General features: G+C 36.1%; 4 protein-coding genes and 1 long non-coding RNA gene across 5 annotated transcripts; 4 read left to right on the plus strand and 1 right to left on the minus strand.

Moving 5' to 3' along the window:
• Nucleotides 1-1,091: 1,091 nt before the first annotated feature.
• Nucleotides 1,092-5,486, plus strand: LOC103447222 (KH domain-containing protein At5g56140-like). Its single transcript, XM_008386400.4, has 7 exons — nucleotides 1,092-1,389; nucleotides 1,524-1,609; nucleotides 3,147-3,292; nucleotides 4,115-4,234; nucleotides 4,313-4,429; nucleotides 4,617-4,760; nucleotides 4,871-5,486. Exons 1-7 carry the CDS (start codon nucleotides 1,253-1,255, stop codon nucleotides 5,018-5,020), a joined length of 900 nt encoding a protein of 299 aa, XP_008384622.2. The 5' UTR covers nucleotides 1,092-1,252; the 3' UTR covers nucleotides 5,021-5,486.
• A 590-nt stretch (nucleotides 5,487-6,076) lies between these two features.
• On the minus strand, nucleotides 6,077-7,590 carry LOC103422623 (probable calcium-binding protein CML21). Its single transcript, XM_008386405.4, has 4 exons — nucleotides 7,392-7,590; nucleotides 7,092-7,294; nucleotides 6,814-6,988; nucleotides 6,077-6,502 (listed from the first exon to the last, which is right to left on the minus strand). The coding sequence occupies exons 1-4, from the start codon at nucleotides 7,588-7,590 to the stop codon at nucleotides 6,396-6,398; spliced, it is 684 nt and encodes a 227-aa protein (XP_008384627.1). The 3' UTR covers nucleotides 6,077-6,395.
• On the plus strand, nucleotides 7,430-8,488 carry LOC139189269 (uncharacterized). Its single transcript, XR_011572977.1, has 2 exons — nucleotides 7,430-7,648; nucleotides 8,445-8,488. It is a non-coding gene; the product is annotated as an uncharacterized lncRNA (long non-coding RNA).
• A 2,725-nt stretch (nucleotides 8,489-11,213) lies between these two features.
• On the plus strand, nucleotides 11,214-13,154 carry LOC139189257 (intracellular protein transport protein USO1-like). Its single transcript, XM_070807845.1, has one exon. It carries the CDS (start codon nucleotides 11,214-11,216, stop codon nucleotides 13,152-13,154), a length of 1,941 nt encoding a protein of 646 aa, XP_070663946.1.
• A 4,923-nt stretch (nucleotides 13,155-18,077) lies between these two features.
• LOC103447227 (ubiquitin-conjugating enzyme E2-17 kDa-like) lies at nucleotides 18,078-20,626 on the plus strand. The gene is made up of 5 exons (XM_008386407.4): nucleotides 18,078-18,314; nucleotides 18,966-19,055; nucleotides 19,728-19,855; nucleotides 20,031-20,135; nucleotides 20,234-20,626. Exons 1-5 carry the CDS (start codon nucleotides 18,131-18,133, stop codon nucleotides 20,375-20,377), a joined length of 651 nt encoding a protein of 216 aa, XP_008384629.2. The 5' UTR covers nucleotides 18,078-18,130; the 3' UTR covers nucleotides 20,378-20,626.
• Nucleotides 20,627-22,788: the final 2,162 nt, after the last annotated feature.

A 22,788-nucleotide genomic window follows, 5' to 3' on the forward strand; every position in this document is an offset into this window, starting at 1 on the left:
TGCCTTACGCAACATAAATATCATAGAATTGATTGAATCCGGATTCTCGCCGGATCCTCTTTGTGAAGATCTCAGAAATTTGTGAATCGTCTCTGTTTATCATACATTTTGCAGTCAGAAATCATTTTAAATATTTTTATTTTAACACAAACAGTATCTGATAAAAATTAATATACGATGAACAGACACAATTTACAGATTATTAGGATTCTGTTGGGAATTGATAGGACCCTATATAAAAATAAAAAATAAAAATAAAAAATAAAAATTGAAATGTCAATAGAATGTGGGTCTGAATTGTTACACGTGGCCATCTCAAGGTTTCAAGTTTTCATGGTTGAGAGTCTTGAGACTAAAGTGTCCATTTATTGCCAACTTCCGGATTGGATCTTCTGCGTCCAAAAGTTAATTTAACGTGTTAATTTTTGAACTTATCCTTTTTAATTAAAAAATTAAAAAATAATTAAGTTAATATCACTCAAGTAAAGTAATTCATAAAAGACAGTTAAGAGTTTGAGTACGGAAGATTTAAACTCTAACCAATATTTTAGTGGTGTGAAAATAATAATAGAATTAGTTTAAGTGAGCGATTTTGAAATCGTTGACTGTTAAGATGTTTATTAATACAGTAATCGTTGACTATTAGTATTGATAAGTTCACGTATCATGATATGAGTTTATATTCAATAATAATTACTAGAAAAATATAATTGCTCTTCAGGGAAGACTTTTGCCCCGGATTATTCTTGTAAGGGCTCAGATTGCAGTTGTTGCCATGGTAAAAAAATACCGACTCTATTTTTCTATATTTTCAAATAAAGAGAATTAGTATATGATTTATTCAAACCTGTCACCTATATAAAAATGAAGCATAATTATTTTCGGATGAGTAGCGGCCGATTTATCTCATGACTCATTTTTAGGTTAAAAAAATTAAGAAATCAACATCTAGGTAATTAATTGAATTAGATCCAAAGTTTATTTTTTTTACTTCCCAAGAGAAAGAAAGTTACTGCGTAGTGATAGTGGTACTGGCGACGGTAAAAAGTAAAAAAAATCAGTTCAAGTACAAATGAAAATCCACCGACGCTGAGACCTGGACTGAAAGAGATTTCAGGGAGGGAGAGAGAGAGAGAGAGAGCGTCTGGTCGGGAATCGCGATCGCCCCACCAGCCGGCCTCAGACCTACACAGAGAGAGTCACCTCCGACGACCAGAAGAAGAAGAAGACGATCGGACGGCTGAGAGGCGCTATGGAAATGATGTCATCATCGGGCGGTGGAAGGTACATGGCTTACTCGCCTTCACCGTCGGCACCTCACTCCCCTCACCTCTCCGGCCTTCGCTCCGCCTCCTCCTCCGCCGCTCTCGTCGCCGCCGAGCAAGAAAAGTATGCCCCTTTAGATCTGTTCACGGTTTCTCGATTCCTCTTCAGTATGAAACCGTAATTTGATTTCTCGATTTTGTATGAACCCTCATCGATGTCGTTTTATTGATGTGTATATATGTATATATATGTTGCAGATATCTTTCTGAGCTGCTTGGCGAGCGTCACAAGCTGTGTCCATTTTTGCCAGTGCTGCCGAATTGCAACAGGTTACTAAACCAAGGTCAGTTTCGATCTTTGAATTGAGCTTGCCTTTGTCTATAAGAACTGATTTTATTGGTATATATGCATGTATAAATGTGGAGGCTCTGCGATCAGTAACTGATCGACCCGAATCACAATTCATTTCACTCGATTTGAGTAACTTTGCAGGTTGTTGAGGTACATACCCTATTAATCTAACATGATTGAACTAAGTAAGCATTTACGAAACACTTGATAACCCACTTTGTATTTAGTTTAACTTGGTGGTACGCGCTAGGGTCGTAGAGATGTTAATGGTCCCGCTAATCCAATTTGTTGGAGTTGGGTTTGCACGAATCGTCACCTGATATCGTTTAGCTCGAGCTGATGTTGTATTGCATGGCTGGGATAGAGTTATTGAAGACATCACTTGCTTGATTAGTTTGGAATGCCAATTCCATCTCAAAATTTATTACAACTGAAAAGTATTGAGGTGGTGCACATATCACAAGCAACTGCTTTTGCATATGAAGCAAAAACAATTCGATTACAATGTTAATCGATTAGAAATTCTTTTCATTGCATTGCATCTGTTTTGGCTCCTAGGTTCTTTACATACCACAGAGGTAGGATATAGGTTGCCTTGTTTAGTCTGACTTGGTGTTCTACTTTTAGTTCTCGGTATCTCTTGCAAACCTTGTCTTTTAGTTCAAGATTGAGGAAAGTCTCATTTTTTAGACCCGAAAAAGAGGACAAACCAATATCTTGTCTTTACCAGTGGGAAAATGCTGACATAACAGGTTTTGGGTGTTTTTACATTAATTAGAGGATAACAATAAATAAACCTGGTCCTCCTATGTAAAGTGATACATACAATGTTCCATGGTCTTTGGATATTTATGGTGGGGCCTTCCTTTTCAGATGCCTAAAGAATACAAGACCACCTGTCCAAACCAAAAGGTATGAGCCTTTTTAAAGTATAGATTTATGACCCGTAGTTTATATTGGGATTCCATTACTAGCAAATTTAGATACCAAGTTCCTAGCTGAGGACATAGCTTGATCCATAAGTTTTCGCTTTTCTTTTGGGAGTACTTCTTTCTAGGTAATTGTACTCTTTTTTTTTCGTCTCTCGCAGAGGAGTCCAAGTTTCTGCTTATTGTTGTTAGATTGGTAATATTTACATTGATTTCTCAGGTTTAAGTGGTTTGATGACCTCGTCTCAGCCAAGTGGTGGTGTTTGGTGGACGTGTATTCTTTTCTGGTGTTTCGTGCCTCTAGTTACTTGGGTTCTCATGTATAAGTTTCCGGCTTCTGTAGTTTGTATTAATTAAGTTTTAAGGATTCGTGATGGTGTTCATAACTATCTTACGAATAATAGGCTTCTTTTCTTTATTAACTTTTCATTACTTTAATGGTAGTTTACACTTTTAATAATTTTATTACTTTGGGGAAGCATTGATTTAACTGACTCAGGAAAAAATCTTTGTTGTCTCTCCATTTTGTGGTGACTACTAACCTTATAACCAATGCTAACTGGTACATCTTATTCTTGAAAATTGACATTTTTGGAGCAGAAATATTGCGTGTAACTACACTGTTGGGGAATGCGTCAGTTTTAGGTCAAAGTGGGATTGAACTTGCTAGCCCCCTGGCATCTAGAGGAATGTTTTCAAATGGAGGTGCTGATGTGAATGGATGGGCATCACGTTTTCAATCAGAAGTACGGATACTAACCATTAACTTATTAACTTAACATAACATTGTTTTCTGTCTAATTTTACTTTTACTAGAAGCATTGCTGACACGATCCTTTACATCTCATGCTAACCTTTAAGATTTGTTTAGGTGCTGCAATTTATATTGCCACTTTTGAGACAGGTAGTCTGAAGCTAACATCAACAAGCAATACTAATTAGCTTTGCTTCTGGAATCCTACTTCAATTAAGATGGTTCTCTCTTCATTCTGTCTGTCTTTGTCAAGACGAACTTAATTTGATTTTATAACATATTATCAAATTTTACATTTGGCATAAAGATGCATTCATACTACAAATGCAGAGTACTGAAAGGCGTTTATACAATCTCTAGGAGATGTTCAAATTTTCTTGTTTTGAGTACTGACCCTTCGGCTATGCTTGTTAATTGACCTTGCCATATAAGGCAAGTTTTTGGTCTTTGTTGATATGGTTTTGAAATATTTCAGCTACCACATGCCTTTATTTGCTGGGTGATTGTAGAATGATATTATTTTTGTTGTATTCATTTTACTTTTAGTCCTTGAAATGCTTTGTTTTCTACATTCACAGTCGGGCAATGTTCTGTTTCGATTGTATATTCTAAGGTCTACAATCTTTTTCTACTTAGTTGTTTTTCTACTTAATTATTCATCACATTGTTCAAAGCATGCATTATGAATTTGTTTGGATCTTGAAGGTTCTTCAAAGACCAATACCTTATGGTTCTCATATGTGTAGAGTAGAATACGTATGATCATGAAAAACAATAAATTGTTGTTTTAACCTTTGTGGATTATACTGTACAGATGTCAGGTTTATTACAGTCTTCATCAACCCAAAACTGGCTGAGTCCTCAAAGTAGCTCATCTGGTCTAATTGTGAAGCGAACAATCCGGGTGGATATTCCAGTTGACAAATATCCTAATGTATGGTTGAAGTACTAAATTCTGTTAATTTATCTGGGTACTTTTCTATGTTTGTCTGACATCAAATCCTTGTTGCAGTATAACTTTGTTGGGCGGTTGCTAGGCCCTAGAGGGAACTCTCTTAAGCGGGTGGAAGTGACTACTGAATGTCGTGTTCTGATCAGGGGACGTGGTAGCATAAAGGATCCGACTAAGGTAATAATGAGTTTATTTTTAACATATGAATGCATCTATTTCTGTAGTTGATCTGGCATTCATGGATTCAAAGGAATTCTGAACAAGTATCTTTTACATTATTCTGTAAATAAATTCAGTTTCCATTACTTTTGGTTCACATTGTGTGAATCTAATGTTAGTCCACTGTCATATTTTTGTTCTAAAGGAAGAAATGATGAGAGGAAAACCAGGGTATGAACATCTGAACGAACCTCTTCATATTCTAGTGGAGGCAGAACTACCAGTTGAAATTATTGATACTCGTTTATTGCAAGCACGTGAGGTACTTGAAGATTTGCTCAGGCCTGTGGTATGTATTCTCTTCTCTGATTAGAAGTTTTCCCGATCACCTCTCTTGTAAAGTTTGTCTTCAATACAATCTCTTAACTGTTTCTTGGAATGATATCTGTATATTTTCAGGACGAATCTCAGGATTTTTACAAGAAACAGCAGCTGCGAGAGTTGGCAATGCTCAATGGCACACTTCGTGAGGAGGGTTCTCCAATGTCCGGTTCAGTGTCACCCTTCCACAACAGTCTTGGTATGAAGAGGGCCAAGACCAGGGGGTGATAGATCCACTCTTGGAGGGCTCTTGGAGCTTGTTTTGTTAGTTTCTGCCAGTAAACAGAGGTTTCCACGCCACGTGTTGCTGTGTCAGCCAATCCTCCAACTGCCATCGGGGCACTGGCAACACCCCTCGTGTGCCAGTTCTACTTGTTTCTATATCAAGTGTGTGTACCTACTGGTCAGGGGCAAGGGTTGGCGCATCGCATAGGAAAGGACAGTCTGATTACTACGGGTTTGCTTTTTATATGTTGCATTAGAAGTTTGGTGGGAGCATTAGCTCTCTAAGCCTGTCCTTATACTATTATAAGCATGTAATGACAGTTTTGCTACCGTCTCCGGGTTTCTGTGAGCAAGTTATGGTATGGTGTGCATGTGAATAGCGATTAGCGAGGCGAAAATTCGAGTAATGTTGTACTGTCCAGATTGCATTTGGATTTATTTAAAGCGTTCTTCGTTTGCTTTGTGAAAACGTAGTTTCTCATATATTTGATGCTTCTTGCACCAATAGCTCTGAGCTCTGAACATTTCTTGTATTTTTGGCGACGATTTACGGCAGAGAATTGCGGAATGCTTTGTGGCACTTTCGCGTTACCAAATTTGTTTTGCAAAAGCTCAACAATCGCATTTTGTCACAAAAACCGGGTTATATTAGCCCACGGCTTTTGATTGATTTTGTTCACCTTCAACAATTTTAACCGACCGCAAAAATTCAATCCAATCCGACATTATTTGCTCATTTAATTGTCGTGACAGAATTAAAATGTTATAACACAGTATTCGTCAATATTTTTGAACTCTATTAAATGCCTCATATATTTTCGATTTGGTTAATATTTTGCAAGAATAATCTATGACGTGCAACTTGAAAAATACATAGTTCAATTTGAATTTCGATGTGGTGTGGACTTCACCACTAATAAAACATGAGACCCCAGTCTCCAAAAAAAATAAAAATAAATAAAACATGAGACCCCTTCCTCCAAAAACTGCCCCGAGGAGAAAGGAAAAACCTTACTGTCTAGCAATTTCAAAAGGTTTAAGTCGTCTAGAAACGTCAAATGGTTGACAACTTTGAGAGATTTTATTGCAGTTCGAAGTCGATGAGTGTACAAATTCACCGTGAATCTGCTTGTAACACACGAGCAGGCACTATCAAGTGAAATATTTACATGGTGATCTCAACGAAGGACTCGTTGTAACATTTTACAAGCTCTATCGTTTGGAAGTGCTTTTAAAAAGGCTGAAAGCGCTTCTGGCAAGAATGTTTTTGAAACCAAATCCTCAATGAAAATACAAGTGAATCCTGAAAAAGCACTTAAAGTGTTTCCTGCTAGAAGCACAAGTTATTATAAGTCATCTAACTTTCTATTCCCCCAGTTCAGTCTTCATCCTCGTCCTCAAGATCGTCAATGCCGATCCATCGAGTAAACGCAAATAGAAACTCCTTGAAGTTCACCATTCCGTTTTTATCCCAGTCCATTTCTTCTGCAACAATAGAAGTAACAAGATTATTAGAAAGGGATTTTCTCTACCGTCTTACTTCAGACCGTTTAGCTAAATGAACTAGTTCATAAGAATCCACCATCGTAGACACGAACAAACCGAATTACAGGCTTCCGTTTTCACTAAGTCACGAGTTTTACTTGGTAATACGTCCACGCAAATGCATACAGATGGACACAAATGATCTGTATGCATACAGATGGACGCAAATTATCTGTATGTATGCCGTAATGTGTATGCTTGCAATGGTGTGTTTGTGTATAATGTGTGTGTAGAGAGAGAGAGAGGCTGACCAAATCTTTTCATGGCTATTCGCCCGGAAGAACGTTCCCCTGTCGTAGTTTCGTTAATGGCCTCGACCATCTCGCTCTTGCTGACATAACCATCCTTGTTCTTATCCAAGAACACAAATGCATCTACCAATGTTTCGAATGTGGCCTCCATTTCCGGCAACCCCAATTGCAATTTCTAGCAAAAGTCATGGAACACAGAGAACGAGAAAAAGAACACAAAAAAAAAAAAAGGAAGCTTAAAGAAAATACAGATAACCAAGGAATGCGTGTTTGGATACAGTGTGAACGGCTTTGTTATCATCCTTGAGAAGATGAACGAGGCAAATAAGAACGATGAACTCGTTGAACTTGATTCCCATATCCTCGTTAATATCGCATGCCTCGAAGAGATCATCGATCTCCTCGTCTGTAAAAGAGACTTCCAGTTTATAGAAACACTTTTTCATCTCTTCTTGATCGATCATGCCATTCGAATCCTCATCTGTCGAGAAGAAAAATGTACTCAAATTACCAATCAAACAGACATGAAAAGTACAAATTTAGAACAGAATTGAACAAGAACTCGATAAGATCCATACCAAATTGCTCGAAAATAGCCTTGCAATTTCTGAAGCTCTCGTCAATCTTCGGAAACTTCAAGATGAGGTTGTTAAATGATTTCATAATACTTCCTTTAGCTGCTCTGCGCTGCATAGCTTCGACCATTTTGGCCTCTAGCTTCGTTTCATGTATCGAAAACCTTCTAGCATTTTCGCTCTTTCCCACTACAGCCCCCATTGTCAATTAGTAAGACAAATCGGGATCCAGGAGTGGATGTAACTAATGTGCCTGGCCAGTTAAGTAAATAAAAACTTCAGTTGATATTCAAACAAGAGCGATGGAGCGAACTATGAAGCGATATATAAACAATTCAATCAAACAAACGAAATAAACAGATGAGTAACACAGTGAAACTACATCCCGGATGCATCAAAATACTTCGAAGTAGATCAAAGTGATGCCTCAAATCACGAATCGCCTCTCTAAATGTCATAGCTTTAGTGCCAATCTACAATTTCCACTCAGTAACTAAACTTAATTCCAATTACCTCCTACTTAAAGATTCAACAAAGATAAATGGATGTTCTTCTTTACACCTTGTTTTTGTGAGAAAACCCATTTTAGAGAGACGGATCATCGGTCCACTACTAATCAACACGGTATTTTACCGGCACAACAGATGTGGGGTTTTATCACAAAATGCATCAGTGGCGGATCATTCCTTATATATTATAGTTTATTTTGTCAAATTTTCGATGTGAGATTTTACGCAGAGTCCTCCATATGAAAGCAGAACAGATATCTGGCCTAGAAATAAATAACATCAAAATACAACTACTTGATTGAAATTGTTGATTTATGTCACAACTTTTCATTAAGATTGTAAATTGGCAATAATCACATTCTTAGTTCATCAATCAAAAAATTCAAATTTAATCAATAAACTATCAAAAAGATAAAAGAACTGCGACCCCAAACCAATAAGTTTGAGACAAGGACTATCGTACGCAGCTTTACTCTTGTTTTGCAAAAACAGATAAAAAGAACAACAGATACAAATAAAAAGATACGAACTTTAGGAGACATACCAGAAAAATCCCAGGCTGCTTTGACTGAAACAAAAAGCTTGAAACTTGGACAAGATCGGAAGCTGCAAGATGGGCAAATCAAGAAGAACCACCCAGAAATTGAGCACAAACCAAATAAGCAGAAAAAAGCACTTAACAAATAAGCAGAAAGAGAATCGGAATGAAGGTAAGAGGGTAAGTTCTTCTGATCAAAGTTTTGGTTTGTTAGCGAGATGGGGTTGGCTTTTGGCTCCAGGCTTCTGAACCAACATTTGTGGTCTACCCAACACGTATTCTTGTCCTTCATCCATCCATCCCAAAATCGCTGACTTTTCACATGATTGCAACACAAAAAAACTGAAATAATTAAAAACCATTTTAATATACCATTATTCTATGAAGATTATTACTAATCATGTAGTTTATAAAAAAGATTATTTATGAATTTGGAAATCTGAGGTGGGCTTAGGGATGGGCAAATAGCCATTGGTTATGGGTAACCGCGGTTATCTGCTCATTTAAATTAAACGGTTACGGTTATGGGTAACCGTTTAGATAAATAAACGATTATGGGTATAACCGTTTACCCTCGAAATTTAAATGGGCGGTTATGAGTATTAACCACGGTTATAAACGGGTAACCGTTTACCCATTTATTTTATATATGTAAAACTAACACAAACTATGTTCTCAATCCAATAATATTTAGCACCCAATAAATTAGTAAGGAATTCATCGATCATTCTCTCAATAACACTACTACAGGAATGATGATTCTCATCATCAAGGAATTGGCCAAATTAATTTAAATTCTTTGCGGGTAACCGTGAAATTGACATAAATGCTTTGACAGAAATGCCTTCTAAACAATTTTTGTAACCCAATAATACTTAGCAAATATTATATTTACCTTCATCGGTAACAGTTAAAAATATCGTCCGTAAACTATTATTTCAATTATTGGAATGATATAAGGACTTAAAAAATTAAAATATGGAAATATATGATGAACGTATCTATAACAGTGTTTAATTGTAAAAAAAAAAATTATGACAATTTTTTTTTAATTTTCAAGTTGTTAAAAAACATGTAGAGGGGTGAAATGGAGTAATGGTAAAAAAAATAAACAGGTTAAAAATGATAAATGGGTAAACGGGTATTAAACGGTTACGGTTAAATAGGTATGCAGTTATGAGTATAGTTAACCGTTTATAAACGGTTATGGGTATGGTATGAGTATAACCATTTAGGTAATTACCTAACGGGTAAATGGTTATGCGGGTATGAGCATAAACGGTTATAGATAATGTTAGGTAAAATTGGCTATTCCTAAACAAAACGCCGAGTCTGTAATCTTAGACTAGTGCTTATTTCAGTTGTAACTATTTTAGTCTAAGTTTGTCTCACGTGCTCTCGATCACAAAATGACAAGCGTTTCAGAGACATCAACTCAGGTAAATTTGACATGCATATACATTCATATAGTCCAAGTCTATGTTAAATGGATTATTTAGGTTTGGGCTTCTCATATTTATTAGTTTGATATTTTAATTATGATTTCATTATCTTAATTAAAAGCCCATGTCTTTTTAATTAGCCGCATGCTCCTAGACTACTTGTTGATCTGTACATTTGCACCTTTAGCATATTGATAATTCCTATTGGTTTTAATTTTTATCTGGTAACATGTCATTCCAATCTTAAGGAATTTGAAATCAAGTTAAAGTCTTCTATTGCAGTCTATTTATAGATGCATTAGGTTAGGGTTTTAGAGTTGCCGCATAACACACACGGGATTAAACAGAGCATATATAATACCGAATGCAGCACAATAGGGTTCGGGGTTTTGGGCGCATCATGCATTAAAGTAGGTTCTGTGGTTTTGTTTATGGCTGCCGCATATGCATGAGTAAGGATTTCAAGTTGTTGCGTGTCATTTGTTTTGGAAAGACATTACTTCATGCTCTAGGTTTTTTCACGAGTCTGCATCATAATCCCAGTTTTCGTTTTCTCTGTTCTAATGTGGCATGTGTATTGATATTCTAATTGTACGTTGCTATTAGTCTATGAAATAATTTTTGAGAGAAAAATCTTATAGCAGCCCATGACACAGAGAATGGTTTTCAAGTATTTTGAGAGAGAAAAATCAGTTTGCATGTGTGCGGTTTCAAAAGTTTAATTCTTATTTTAATCACTGATTTTTATCGTGCTTTAACAAGAAATCAATTATAAAAATGTGCCTTGTGATTTTCGTAATTGATTGTTTTTCAAAAATCATAACATCATACATTCACTCTGCATGATCGCGTTAGTATCCTGCAAAGTTCGAGGCGACAGTGATTGACGGCCGCGTTAGTGTCGTGCCACTTCCACTCGAAGGCTGAAGAGAGATCGAGTAGCAAAGCGCGGAGACAAAACTGCCTACTAGTATGTGTGTCTAGTTGATGAGTTTTGTAAGTCTTTCTGTACTCATTTCTCTTAGTGTTTGTCCTGGCTTGGAAGCCTGAGGATTTTCCCAGTGGTGGGTTTTGCCTCGTTAAATCCTACATCCTGTGTGCACATTTTATTTATCTTTATAATTGCATATGTGTAGGATAGTTTATATGTGATGTGAATGTGGAATTAATTTGAGAACTGAAAATTAAATTGAAAATTGAATTGGATTTTTAAATTGGAACCGATTCACCCCCTCTAGGTTAAACTAGTACCCATCCTAGAACTTTCAATTGGCACCAGAGCAGGTCACTAAAAATATCTAGTGAGATCTGTGGGTAGTCTAGGATGAATCGTACTATGGGTTCAGTTTCTCATCCACCACATTTTGATGGTGACAACTATGCTGCGTGGAAGGCGAAAATGAAATCGTTTTTGTGGGCACAAGATGACAAGGTGTGGCTTGCTGTTGAAGAAGGTTGGGAACCTCCGACGATTGAAGAAACCAAAGGTAAAGGAGAGTCCTCTGTGTCTATATCTAAGCTTAAGCCTAGGAAAGAATGGAGCAATGATGAGCGTAGCTCTAGCACTTTTAACCAAAGGGCTTTGAATGCTTTATTCACAGCCGTTTCGCCTGAACAATTCAATTACATAAGTAAGTGTACAATGGCGAAAGAAGCTTGGGACATTCTTGAAGTTACTCATGAGGGTAACTCAACTGTTAAAGAATCCAAACTTCAACATCTCATCACAAAATTCGAAAATATCACAATGTCTGATGATGAAAGTTTCTCTGACTTTTATGCTAAGCTTAGCGTAATTGTCAATGGCTGTCACAATCTTGGTGACAGTATTCCTGAGCATAGGATTGTGAAAAAGATCTTAAGATCACTTCCTATGAGGTTTCATGCTAAGAGGACGGCGATTGAGGAATCGAAAGATCTAAACACCTACAAGCTTGAGCAATTAATTGGGTCTCTGCAAACGTATGAGTTAGAGCTTCCTGATTCCAAGAAGATGAAAAGTATTGCTCTCAAAGCTGTCAAAGAAGAAGAAAGTGATGGCTCAATTGAAGACTTGTCCGAAGATGAATTGGTTGAATTAACCATGCAAATTAGAAGGTTTCTCAAGTCTCAAAATTCCAAGGGTCGTGAGCAACGAACCAACTCAGGTTCGAACTCAAAAAACTTTCGTTCTCTAGATGTCTCACATAACAAAGCCTCTAGATCATCTAGAACTAGTGAACATAGGAGTTCTAACAATAGGGTTCAGTGCCATGAGTGTCAAGGCTATAAACACATTGCTTCTGAGTGTGCAAACACTATCAAGAGAAAAGAGAAGAAGAATAAGGCAATGAAGGTCACTTGGAGCGATAGTGATTCAGGGGATGCATCTTCGTCAGAATCTGAGAAGGATACGATTGCGTTTATAGGAACTGTTGATGGATATGACACAGAAGGTTCATTTGTTGAAGAACCTGACTTGGAAGAAGTCTTGAGAAAATATTCTGATCTCTATGACATCAGTGTGCAAGTAAAGAATGATAACTCTAACTTGAAGAAGAAACTTGCACTTGTAGAAAGTGAAAAGAAAGAAGCTGAAGTTGAGCATCAATCTCAGTTGGACAATGGAGAGAAACTGCGAGAGTCATTATTAGAGAAGATACATATTCTTCAAACCACAATAAGCACTCTCACGTCTAATAAGAAAGCTCTTGAGGATGAATTGGTTGAGATGAAAAACAAAGTTCAGGAATTAAGCATAGGTTCGGGAAAAATTGACAAGATGCTTAGCTATGGAAAGAATTTTGGAGATAAAAGAGGTCTAGGATTTGAGTCTGAAAAGACTATTAGTTCTTCTTCCATCACGAGATTTGTCAAAGCATATGATATTCCTAGCTTGAGAGTAGGTGCTGATCAAGGTGTAGGTCTTACTTCTGAAACATCTACAATCCTTGCAAATGTGTCAAATCCTACCAAGACTTCAATTAATCCTAATAAACCCAAACAATCTAGGAAGTTCATTCCTATATGTCATTTTTGTGGGATCCCTGGTCACATCCGGCCTAAGTGCAATAAGTTTAGAAAGAAAAATTCTTCTCAAGAAAAAGTTTCAAGGAACTTTAAAAAAGAAAATCTTAAGGAACAATTTGTGACTTATTTGAAAGAGATTAATCGGATTGCAAGAATTATATCTGTTCCAAGTACGGAAGTTCCAAAAGTAAGACAAGTTTGGAGAAGAAAAGAGAATCAAAGTGGTGTACTTGTCAATTTATCTCCACTTTCAAGTTGTTTATATTGACTAAGCTCTCTCTTTGCAAATGTTTTCATTAATGCATGCTTGCATGTTCATATAACATAAATACTGCATTTTTTGTCTTTCTTCTTGTTAAAAAATAAAATAAATAAAATAAATTTTATAAAATAAAAATTTTAAATTTTTTTTTTTAAAATGTATGAGGAAAAATGGAAAAGTATGATTTCATATGAGTTCTAGCTTTGTTCACTTGATAACATGACCCTAGCATGATATGTTTGACTCTGTTGTGGACAATAGCCTCTTGTTGATAATATATCAATGTTAATAAGTTGAACATGTTTAACTTGAGTAAAACCCGCACCCATGTGAGCTTTTGTGCCTAAATATAGTGTGTGCATTTTTCATACACTTTTTTTTTTTTTCATGTGTGTGATCTTATGTGTTTTGCTTCTCTAGAACTTGCTTTGAGACATCTCAAAACTTGGTATCATATATTATTATATTTTGGAGACGATAGTAGGCATTAGGACTTACCGTCATTGCCATATATGCCAGTGCCTTATATGTTTTCCCCTAGTTAACCCTTTTGAGCCTATGTGTAAGTCTTTTGTTCTTAAACCTACATTTTCCCTACCTAGCCTCTTACATTAAAAATTCCCTACCCTACTAAGAAGCTAGTAGAGTACGTTTTTCAAATGAGAGAGTTCAATGTTATTTAAAAGTTGAAGATGCAAAATTTTGTGAAGAAAGCCAACAACACATGAAAAGCAAAAGAAGAAAAGAGGAAAAGAAGTCACTATGAATCATAAGTGAGCTGCCAGCATTATAAGAAATCAAGTGTGTTGGTCTAAATGAAGAGCAAGAATCATCTGAAATGAATTGTGCGGTTGTATGTCGTTCATGTCTTAAATCTAACCGTTCAATTGAGTGCTAAGTTACCTCGTTCGTTGTTGTATTTCTCTCTTGGTTTCATTTCAAACTACTCTATTAGTTTTCTTAGACTTTGTGTTTCCTATATCCTTCATTTCTTTAACTGAGTACCCGAAGCCCCATTACACCCTTAACAAAGACCTACTTGATCCAAAGAAGGTAATTTTTGATGTGTGTAGATGCGATCAATTTGCAAGCCTATGGTAGAGCATTCATGTAATGATCTTTTGAGCGTATACACTTACCCCCAAACACTTTGAATGAAAATTCGAGCGTATATCTTGTGAGCTTAAGGGTTAAAGTTAAGTTGGTCATGTAAGACTTAATTACATTTGTGTAGTATCAACTTTCGGCTATACTTGCAACTACACTCATACATGTTATGTTTTAGGGACAATGTTAGGTTGTAAATGAGGATTCAGAACTACATGTGTTTTTGCACTCTTTCATTCTTGTTGGAACAATTATATGCTTCTAATACAATTAAAAAAAAAAAAAATCATATCATTTGCGTGCTGCATTTCATTATATTTTTTAACGCATTTGTTTAGGGGGAGCTTAACAATATGAAAGATGTACGTTTCTTTCCATGTTTATTCTTTCGATCTTTACTTTGTTATTCTTTTCCCTCCTAAATTCGTCCCCACTTTTATTCTTCCAAAGAGGTTCTAGTCCACAGAAAAGAAATCATTTTCCATCACATTTTGTTATGTTTCACTTATCTTCCGCTGACTGCACTCGATGGTTACCTCTAAGGCCTTTGACCTTTCTAGACAAAAAGGGGGAGAAGTAGGAAGCTTATATTTAGGGGGAGAAGTAGAATTTCGAAAACCTGATTGTTTTTGGTTCCTTGCTTTTATAGATAAATGCTTTCATTTTTAGCAACGTATATCTTTTGTACGTCACAGGTTTTCTTGTTTAAGTGTGTGCAGGTTACAGACGTGTTATGCATGGTCGTTAATTTTATTAGTTGTCTGTAATATTGTGATTGAGGGTTTTGTCTAGGAAATGCCAAAGGGGGAGATTGTTAGGTAAAATTGGCTATTCCTAAACAAAACGCCGAGTCTGTAATCTTAGACTAGTGCTTATTTCAGTTGTAACTATTTTAGTCTAAGTTTGTCTCACGTGCTCTCGATCACAAAATGACAAGCGTTTCAGAGACATCCACTCAGGTAAATTTGACATGCATATACATTCATATAGTCCAAGTCTATGTTAAATGGATTATTTAGGTTTGGGCTTCTCATATTTATTAGTTTGATATTTTAATTATGATTTCATTATCTTAATTAAAAGCCCATGTCTTTTTAATTAGCCGCATGCTCCTAGACTACTTGTTGATCTGTACATTTGCACCTTTAGCATATTGATAATTCCTATTGGTTTTAATTTTTATCTGGTAACATGTCATTCCAATCTTAAGGAATTTGAAATCAAGTTAAAGTCTTCTACTACAGTCTATTTATAGATGCATTAGGTTAGGGTTTTAGAGTTGCCGCATAACACACACGGGATTAAACAGAGCATATATAATACCGAATGCAGCACAATAGGGTTCGGGGTTTTGGGCGCATCATGCATTAAAGTAGGTTCTGTGGTTTTGTTTATGGCTGCCGCATATGCATGAGTAAGGATTTCAAGTTGTTGCTGTGTCATTTGTTTTGGAAAGACATTACTTCATGCTCTAGGTTTTTTCACGAGTCTGCATCATAATCCCAGTTTTCGTTTTCTCTGTTCTAATGTGGCATGTGTATTGATATTCTAATTGTACGTTGCTATTAGTCTATGAAATAATTTTTGAGAGAAAAATCTTATAGCAGCCCATGACACAGAGAATGGTTTTCAAGTATTTTGAGAGAGAAAAATCAGTTTGCATGTGTGCGGTTTCAAAAGTTTAATTCTTATTTTAATCACTGATTTTTATCGTGCTTTAACAAGAAATCAATTATGAAAATGTGCCTTGTGATTTTCGTAATTGATTGTTTTTCAAAAATCATAACATCATACATTCACTCTGCATGATCGCGTTAGTATCCTGCAAAGTTCGAGGCGACAGTGATTGACGGCCGCGTTAGTGTCGTGCCACTTCCACTCGAAGGCTGAAGAGAAATCGAGTAGCAAAGCGCAGAGACAAAACTGCCTACTAGTATGTGTGTCTAGTTGATGAGTTTTGTAAGTCTTTCTGTACTCATTTCTCTTAGTGTTTGTCCTGGCTTGGAAGCCCGAGGATTTTCCCAATGGTGGGTTTTGCCTCGTTAAATCCTACATCCTGTGTGCACATTTTATTTATCTTTATAATTGCATATGTGTAGGATAGTTTATATGTGATGTGAATGTGGAATTAATTTGAGAACTTAAAATTAAATTGAAAATTGAATTGGATTTTTAAATTGGAACCGATTCACCCCCTCTAGGTTAAACTAGTACCCATCCTAGAACTTTCAGATAAATAATCACGATTACCCGTCCGTCATAACTGTTGCTCATTCCTAAGTGGGCTGCCTTTACAGTTTTCAATGTGAGCCGCCATGCATTTATTGTTGCATTGTTAGTCATTCACTTTTCACATGAATGGTTGATGTAACGTTATTTTTTTTTTAAAGAGGCTAGCTGGTTGTTTTATCAAAGAAAACACTTCCAGTTAATTTATTACTCATAGTCTCATTCACAATTAAATAGTGGCGTAATTTACCATTCACAATTAGTTAGCGGTGTAATCTATGCACACGTTTGAATGTATTTTTTATATTTATATATGCGATATTCAGGATGAATTGAGTAAAGCACGGAACTTCAAATGCATAAATACTTTTAATCAATTAAGCTACACATTTTTCATGGAACACTTTTTAATATTAATTACATTTCATGATCAAATTTGTCACATCCTATCATTCGAAATTTTGTAGAGCCATAAACGTAAGTGAAAGCAACTTCCAATCGTGCTTTGGGGATATTCCTATGCCACTAAAGTTTCATCATTTCTGATGTCCAAGTCCAACCATGTCCCATCATCATATTTGAGGTTTAAATCTATCTTGCCATTTTGTATTCTATTAGTATTCTTTTTCACTTGTAAGTAAGAGGTTTTAGGTTTGATTCTCATAAAATACGAATTTAAACCACATTATTGCTAACTCATTATGATGCTTAGCTCACTCCTCCACCCCTTTAATATAGATAATATTGTTTGTTAAAAAAAATCTCTCTTGCTTTCTTTGCAAAGAAGATGGTATTAATAATAGGTAATTGCAAAGGCTTCTTCATCTTTTCTTCACTCTTCTTCATTTATCATTTTTCTCATCTATCTGAGCGGAAAGTACACTATCAACTAGTCTTACAAGCACTCTATATCTTTAACACAAAACTAATATAACGAAATAGTTACTAAACTGTTCGAAAAGTTGGTTAATAGTTTTCCTCCCCGTGGTTTAATGTAGATATCCTATTGTTTATAAAAAAAAACAAACGAAACAGTTACCAAACAGAAGGAATTTTTACTAAAATACATAGAAAATAGCACATTTGTACTACTCAACGTAGCTATGTCCACCTTTATGATCGATAATCTCATTAAACATCTAAATTGTATTATATTATTGTAACCTCTTATTATGTCCACTATTATTGATATTTTAGTCATTGATTTGAATAAATTAAATAAAAATGAAAAAGGTGCATATATGGTTAAAAAGCATGTGTTGAAATAGTTTTTCTTTTCGTTTCTGAATAATTTATGTTGGGTTTTTATATAAATTAACAAAAAGAGAAATGCTAACAATATATAACATTGTGACAAAAATAAAAAGTGAGACGTTTCATGAACTCTCTACCACCTCACAATTTAATTTCAATTTATACATCAACAATATATAACATTGTGTAAAAAATACAAAATAACACAGAATCTATAAAGCTTCTCATTTTTTCTAGATTCCTCGTCACTCTCAATAATAAATAACCCTAAATAATAATCCAACAAAAAGATGACAATAAATAAAAAAGAAAATAGGCGACAAATAAAAAGGTGCCGAATCGGGAGCTTACGTGGCGGGAAGAAACACGGCCACAATCAAATCCGAGTTCAAATGGAAACGCCCACACTCTATAATCTCCCTACTATATATAATGGGGAAACCCCCCAACGAAGGCCACTCCTGCGTCTCTCACTCGCTCTACGGCTCTCACTCGGAGAGTTTCTCTCGCTCTTCTTTCTCTCTCTAGAAGCAGAAGCTCCTCAAACCCAACCAGAAAACCCTAGCCAAATCGCCGGTGAGCCTATCGCCTCTTCGATTATCGAATTCTTATGCTTTTTTCTCCTTAATTGTTTCGGATTGTTGATATGTCGAACGATTGTATGGGAAATTTCATATTTTTTGGGTTCTTAGTGATCGTTTTGGTTGTTGTGTTTGTTTTGAATTTTGTTTAAATTTCCTTTTGGAACGGTGATTTTGTTTTACTTTTCATGCAATGAAATGATCGAAGTATATAGGTTGAATGATTGGCTTTTTCGATTTCGAAATGCTCTGTTTTTCAAGTTTTAGAATTCTGAACCCTAGGGTTTGTTGGTTGATTATAGTACCGGGATAAATAAAGATTTCGATGTGAAATTGTGAGTTGATTTAATTTTATGACCATCCTATTAGTTTTTTCCTATCAATTTAGGCACCCGATTCGATTTAGGAGAAAGAGGCACTTGGAATGTTAAATTTGTATGTATCAGGTGGTTGGTTGTGGGTGTGTTGATGGTACAGGTGAATGGATTTCGTGACCCTTACACTTTTTATTGGTGTATATAGATGTTGGCACAGAATCTCACGTTTGTTCAATGCCTTCCATTTTTGGTTGTGCAACACTGCAATGCAATCAGATGTATCTTATATGGAGTATTTGTTTTGACCGTTATTGTGTTTAACCTTGCAGCACATTGTTGTAGTTTTGTGATGGCTTCAAAGAGGATCAACAAGGAGCTGAAGGATCTCCAGAAAGACCCGCCCGCTTCTTGCAGTGCAGGTATTTTTTCTATTCTCTCATTTACTTTTAAATGTTTCATTTGTTATGTACATGTTCTGGTCAATTGGTATTTTGTCTATGTGAACTTCAGTTGCTAGTTGTAAGTATTCATCTTTTCCTAGATATCATTTTTTTTCTTCTTGTTTTTTTGTTCCTCGAGGTTATATGAAAAATTGTTCTCATTGATTATTCACATGGAGTTTAGCTTATTTACAATCAAAGAATGATATTAGAGACTCCACATTTGAAATGAATATGTGATGAGATTCATTTATCTATAAATATGAAAAGGTTGTTTTTGTGCATTGATTGTTATCTTGGGCATTTGGTTAAAGTGGACTTTTAAACTCGCTCGCTCTCGCTTTAGATAAGCGTGTTGTAGTATCCAATGCATTGTCTTCGGCATTTTGTTTAAATGCAAATTCCCCCATAGTATTTCCTAGGACTGAGTGTATGATTATTTTAATTAGAGTTGCCATCATGCCAGTATTACCTTGTCTTCTTTTGGTTTGGTGGATGTATTGGTTATTTTTGGAGGTTGCATGTAACTCCTTTAACCATGTTTTGCGAAAGAACCAGGTTCCTTTAGAGTTGCCATCATGCCACTATTGATGTTTACATAGTGTTACTGTTTTAAGTATGTTTTGTAACAAAGTTTTTCTTTTTCAACAGGTCCTGTTGCTGATGATATGTTCCACTGGCAAGCAACAATTATGGGTCCCGCAGAAAGCCCGTTTTCAGGTGGTGTTTTTCTCGTGTCCATTCACTTCCCTCCTGATTACCCTTTCAAGCCACCCAAGGTATATCTTCCCTGAAATTTTTATTCACCGGTTCCCTTCGTATACAATACAAACTAGAGAAGCAAAAAATTGCGTTATGTTTTTTTATTTCAATGCAATTGGATCGGAGTATTGTTTTGTTTTTATTTGGGGATAATAACGCTCATAGCATGCTCACTATTTGTGCATTGGGCAGGTTGCCTTCCGAACAAAAGTTTACCATCCGAACATCAATAGCAATGGTAGTATCTGCCTGGACATCCTCAAGGAGCAGTGGAGTCCTGCCCTGACCATTTCCAAGGTAACAAACTTGTCTCGTGCCATTTTTATTTTCCTTATTTTCAGTGTCATTGTATATTGATGCTCATCTACATAGAAACTGATTGTTTCTTCGTGCAGGTCCTCCTCTCCATTTGCTCCCTGCTGACAGATCCAAACCCCGATGATCCTCTGGTGCCTGAGATTGCGCACATGTACAAGACTGATCGACAGAAGTATGAGACTACTGCTCGATCCTGGACCCAGAAGTATGCCATGGGCTAGGGGCGTCTTCTTGTCTTTGGGAAATCAATCTAGCATGCTTGAATGTTATGGTAATAGTAAATAAATAGATGTAAGAAGTGGAACCGGGATTTAAGATGCTTGTTCTTGTGTTTCGTCTGCGTGTCGTGTCGTTGGTTCTGGAGGAGGTCTACGTAGTTTTGCCTTCCTTAAGCATAGCTAATGCTATTTTCAATAGGTGGTGGTATAGTAATTCAAAGTTTGGTGGAAAATTTATCCTTATTTCCAGTACTTGTAATTTTCGTGCTTTTGCTTGTTTGCATCTACTTTGTTGCTCTGATGTTAGATTAGAAAATCTCAATCCCTAAATGCAATGCTTGTCGCAGAATCGGATTAAAATCCGGTGCAATTCTGAGATTATGTCGAGGAAAGTAGCGGTCTATGGTTCCGGATTGAATTTCAATTCGATGTAACATACCAAGATCGTGAAGAGAAGGTATCTACGTTTGTTTGGGATTGCTTCTCGAACGGCTAAAAGTTTTTCGATGAACTTTTTTGTTTCTACGCCCCCCATGTGTGTTGATGAAAATCTCATTTCTCCAAATATGCGACTTTTTGCTCTTTGCTTTCGTGTTGTCTCGAGCTGCTCATTTTGTTAGGTTGGTCGGTAAAATCGTTAACTTGGCTGTTGTGGAATCGGGTGACGGGCACAGAATGAAAGCATCTTTGATGGCGTCCGGCGAAAAAAATATAAAAAGTGCTTATGAGTTTTAAGTACTTTTTAGTGCCGTTTTGGGCGAGCATCTGCAAGGTGCTTGTTTAAGAAGCGCTTCTAAATGCTTTTTAAGAAAGAGAGCATTTTCCAAATGCCATCTGGGCCTCTATATCTTCACCTTTCCACTTCTTGGTCTGCTGCTAAATGGGCCGTATTCTTTTCTCTGAGAGGGAATTATATATATTTTTTTAAATTTTTATTTAAATAAAATTATTTATTTTTTCTTCTTGTTCACTAAGCTACCGGTATGCAGACGGGACGGAACGGAACAAGGTTTAAGAATGAAAAAACAGATTGGGACCTGGTGAACTTGAGATTGAAAATAAAAGATTTAACAGTTGTGGAAATCAAATATAATGACTAAAATGCCTATATAACTGAATGCTACGTAGCATTGAAGCTACATCCCAAAACTCAAAAAGGGGTAGTTGAAAGTTGAAACCCTAAGCATCTTAAAGGCAGAAATGCATGCATGTTGACCTCTAATGGTTTCTGTGAAAACATGTCTCCACAAATGGGACCCTTACACACTAGCACGGCAGCACCATCCGCCCTAATTTATGCAATGTTTCCACCTTTGCTTACTTGTGGTGTGTCTGTCTCCTCCCAACCCCTGCAAACAAACGTGGCTCTCTCCATATTTTTACCAGTGCTGTGAAATTTTCAGCCATAAATTACTATATGGGAGCATGCAAACAATGCAAGGCAAAAGGAGAAAGAGAAGCACGTAGTAATATGCAATGGGGAGAGTGAAGCGGATCGAAGGGACTCGAGGACAATAACCCTTTTTTTATAAAAATTATTGAGCTCAATATATATAGGGCGATACCATTCACAAACTTCTTTTTACCTCTCATGTACCACTTTCAATTTTCGGCTATCGGATCGAATTTATTGAATAGATCAAATAACAAAACTAACAAGGAGTGTGCCCCTGTATGTGTGTGTGTACGCTAACACAATTAGAAAAAGTAAAAAAGAAAAGTATGCATTTTGGCACTTCCACAATGTTTATTTACACTTGCTTCTACGTACTTGTTTGGCATGCTCTCTGTGTAGGCACATGGGCATGCTTGCTTTTGTTCAAACTTAAAATTATGTATATGACCGAAACTTGCAAGTTGGGAGTCATGTTGTATGGACAATAATAAAGTACTTAATTTGTCGCTGACAATTAAATTACAAGTTGCTTTGCTTATTTCTATTTGAAACATGAAGGTGAGGGCAACGAGAGAATATTGGGTAGGGTTGTCACGTTTTTCGGACTTGTACGTTTGTCTAATAAAATTCGTCACATTGACACAAATGGGGCCGAATTAACTAAAGAGCAAAGGAGGTGTGTGTTTTTGTGTGTGAGAGGGAGAAGGGGCTCGCTCGTTTCCTCACTTAGGTTTCTTTGCCAAGCAAGAGTTGAACTCTTCTTGGTTTTTATATAAAATAATTGCATGTTTACTTGAAATAAGAGGGGTCATAAATCAGAAAAATAAAAAATAAGGTCGAAGATAATGAATGGAAACTAAATCAACTATTTTTCAAATCAATTTAAAACTAATTTTTCAAGCATTTATTTACAAATTATAAAACACGAATAATATATATAATGTTTTAATTCTTGTATTAGTTAAGAAAATCATGAACCACCATAAACAAATAAAAGACACGAACCAAATAACTCTAA

This window comes from Malus domestica, chromosome 11 (assembly GCF_042453785.1).
Source record: "Malus domestica chromosome 11, GDT2T_hap1".
In the NCBI taxonomy this organism is placed as follows: domain Eukaryota; kingdom Viridiplantae; phylum Streptophyta; class Magnoliopsida; order Rosales; family Rosaceae; genus Malus; species Malus domestica.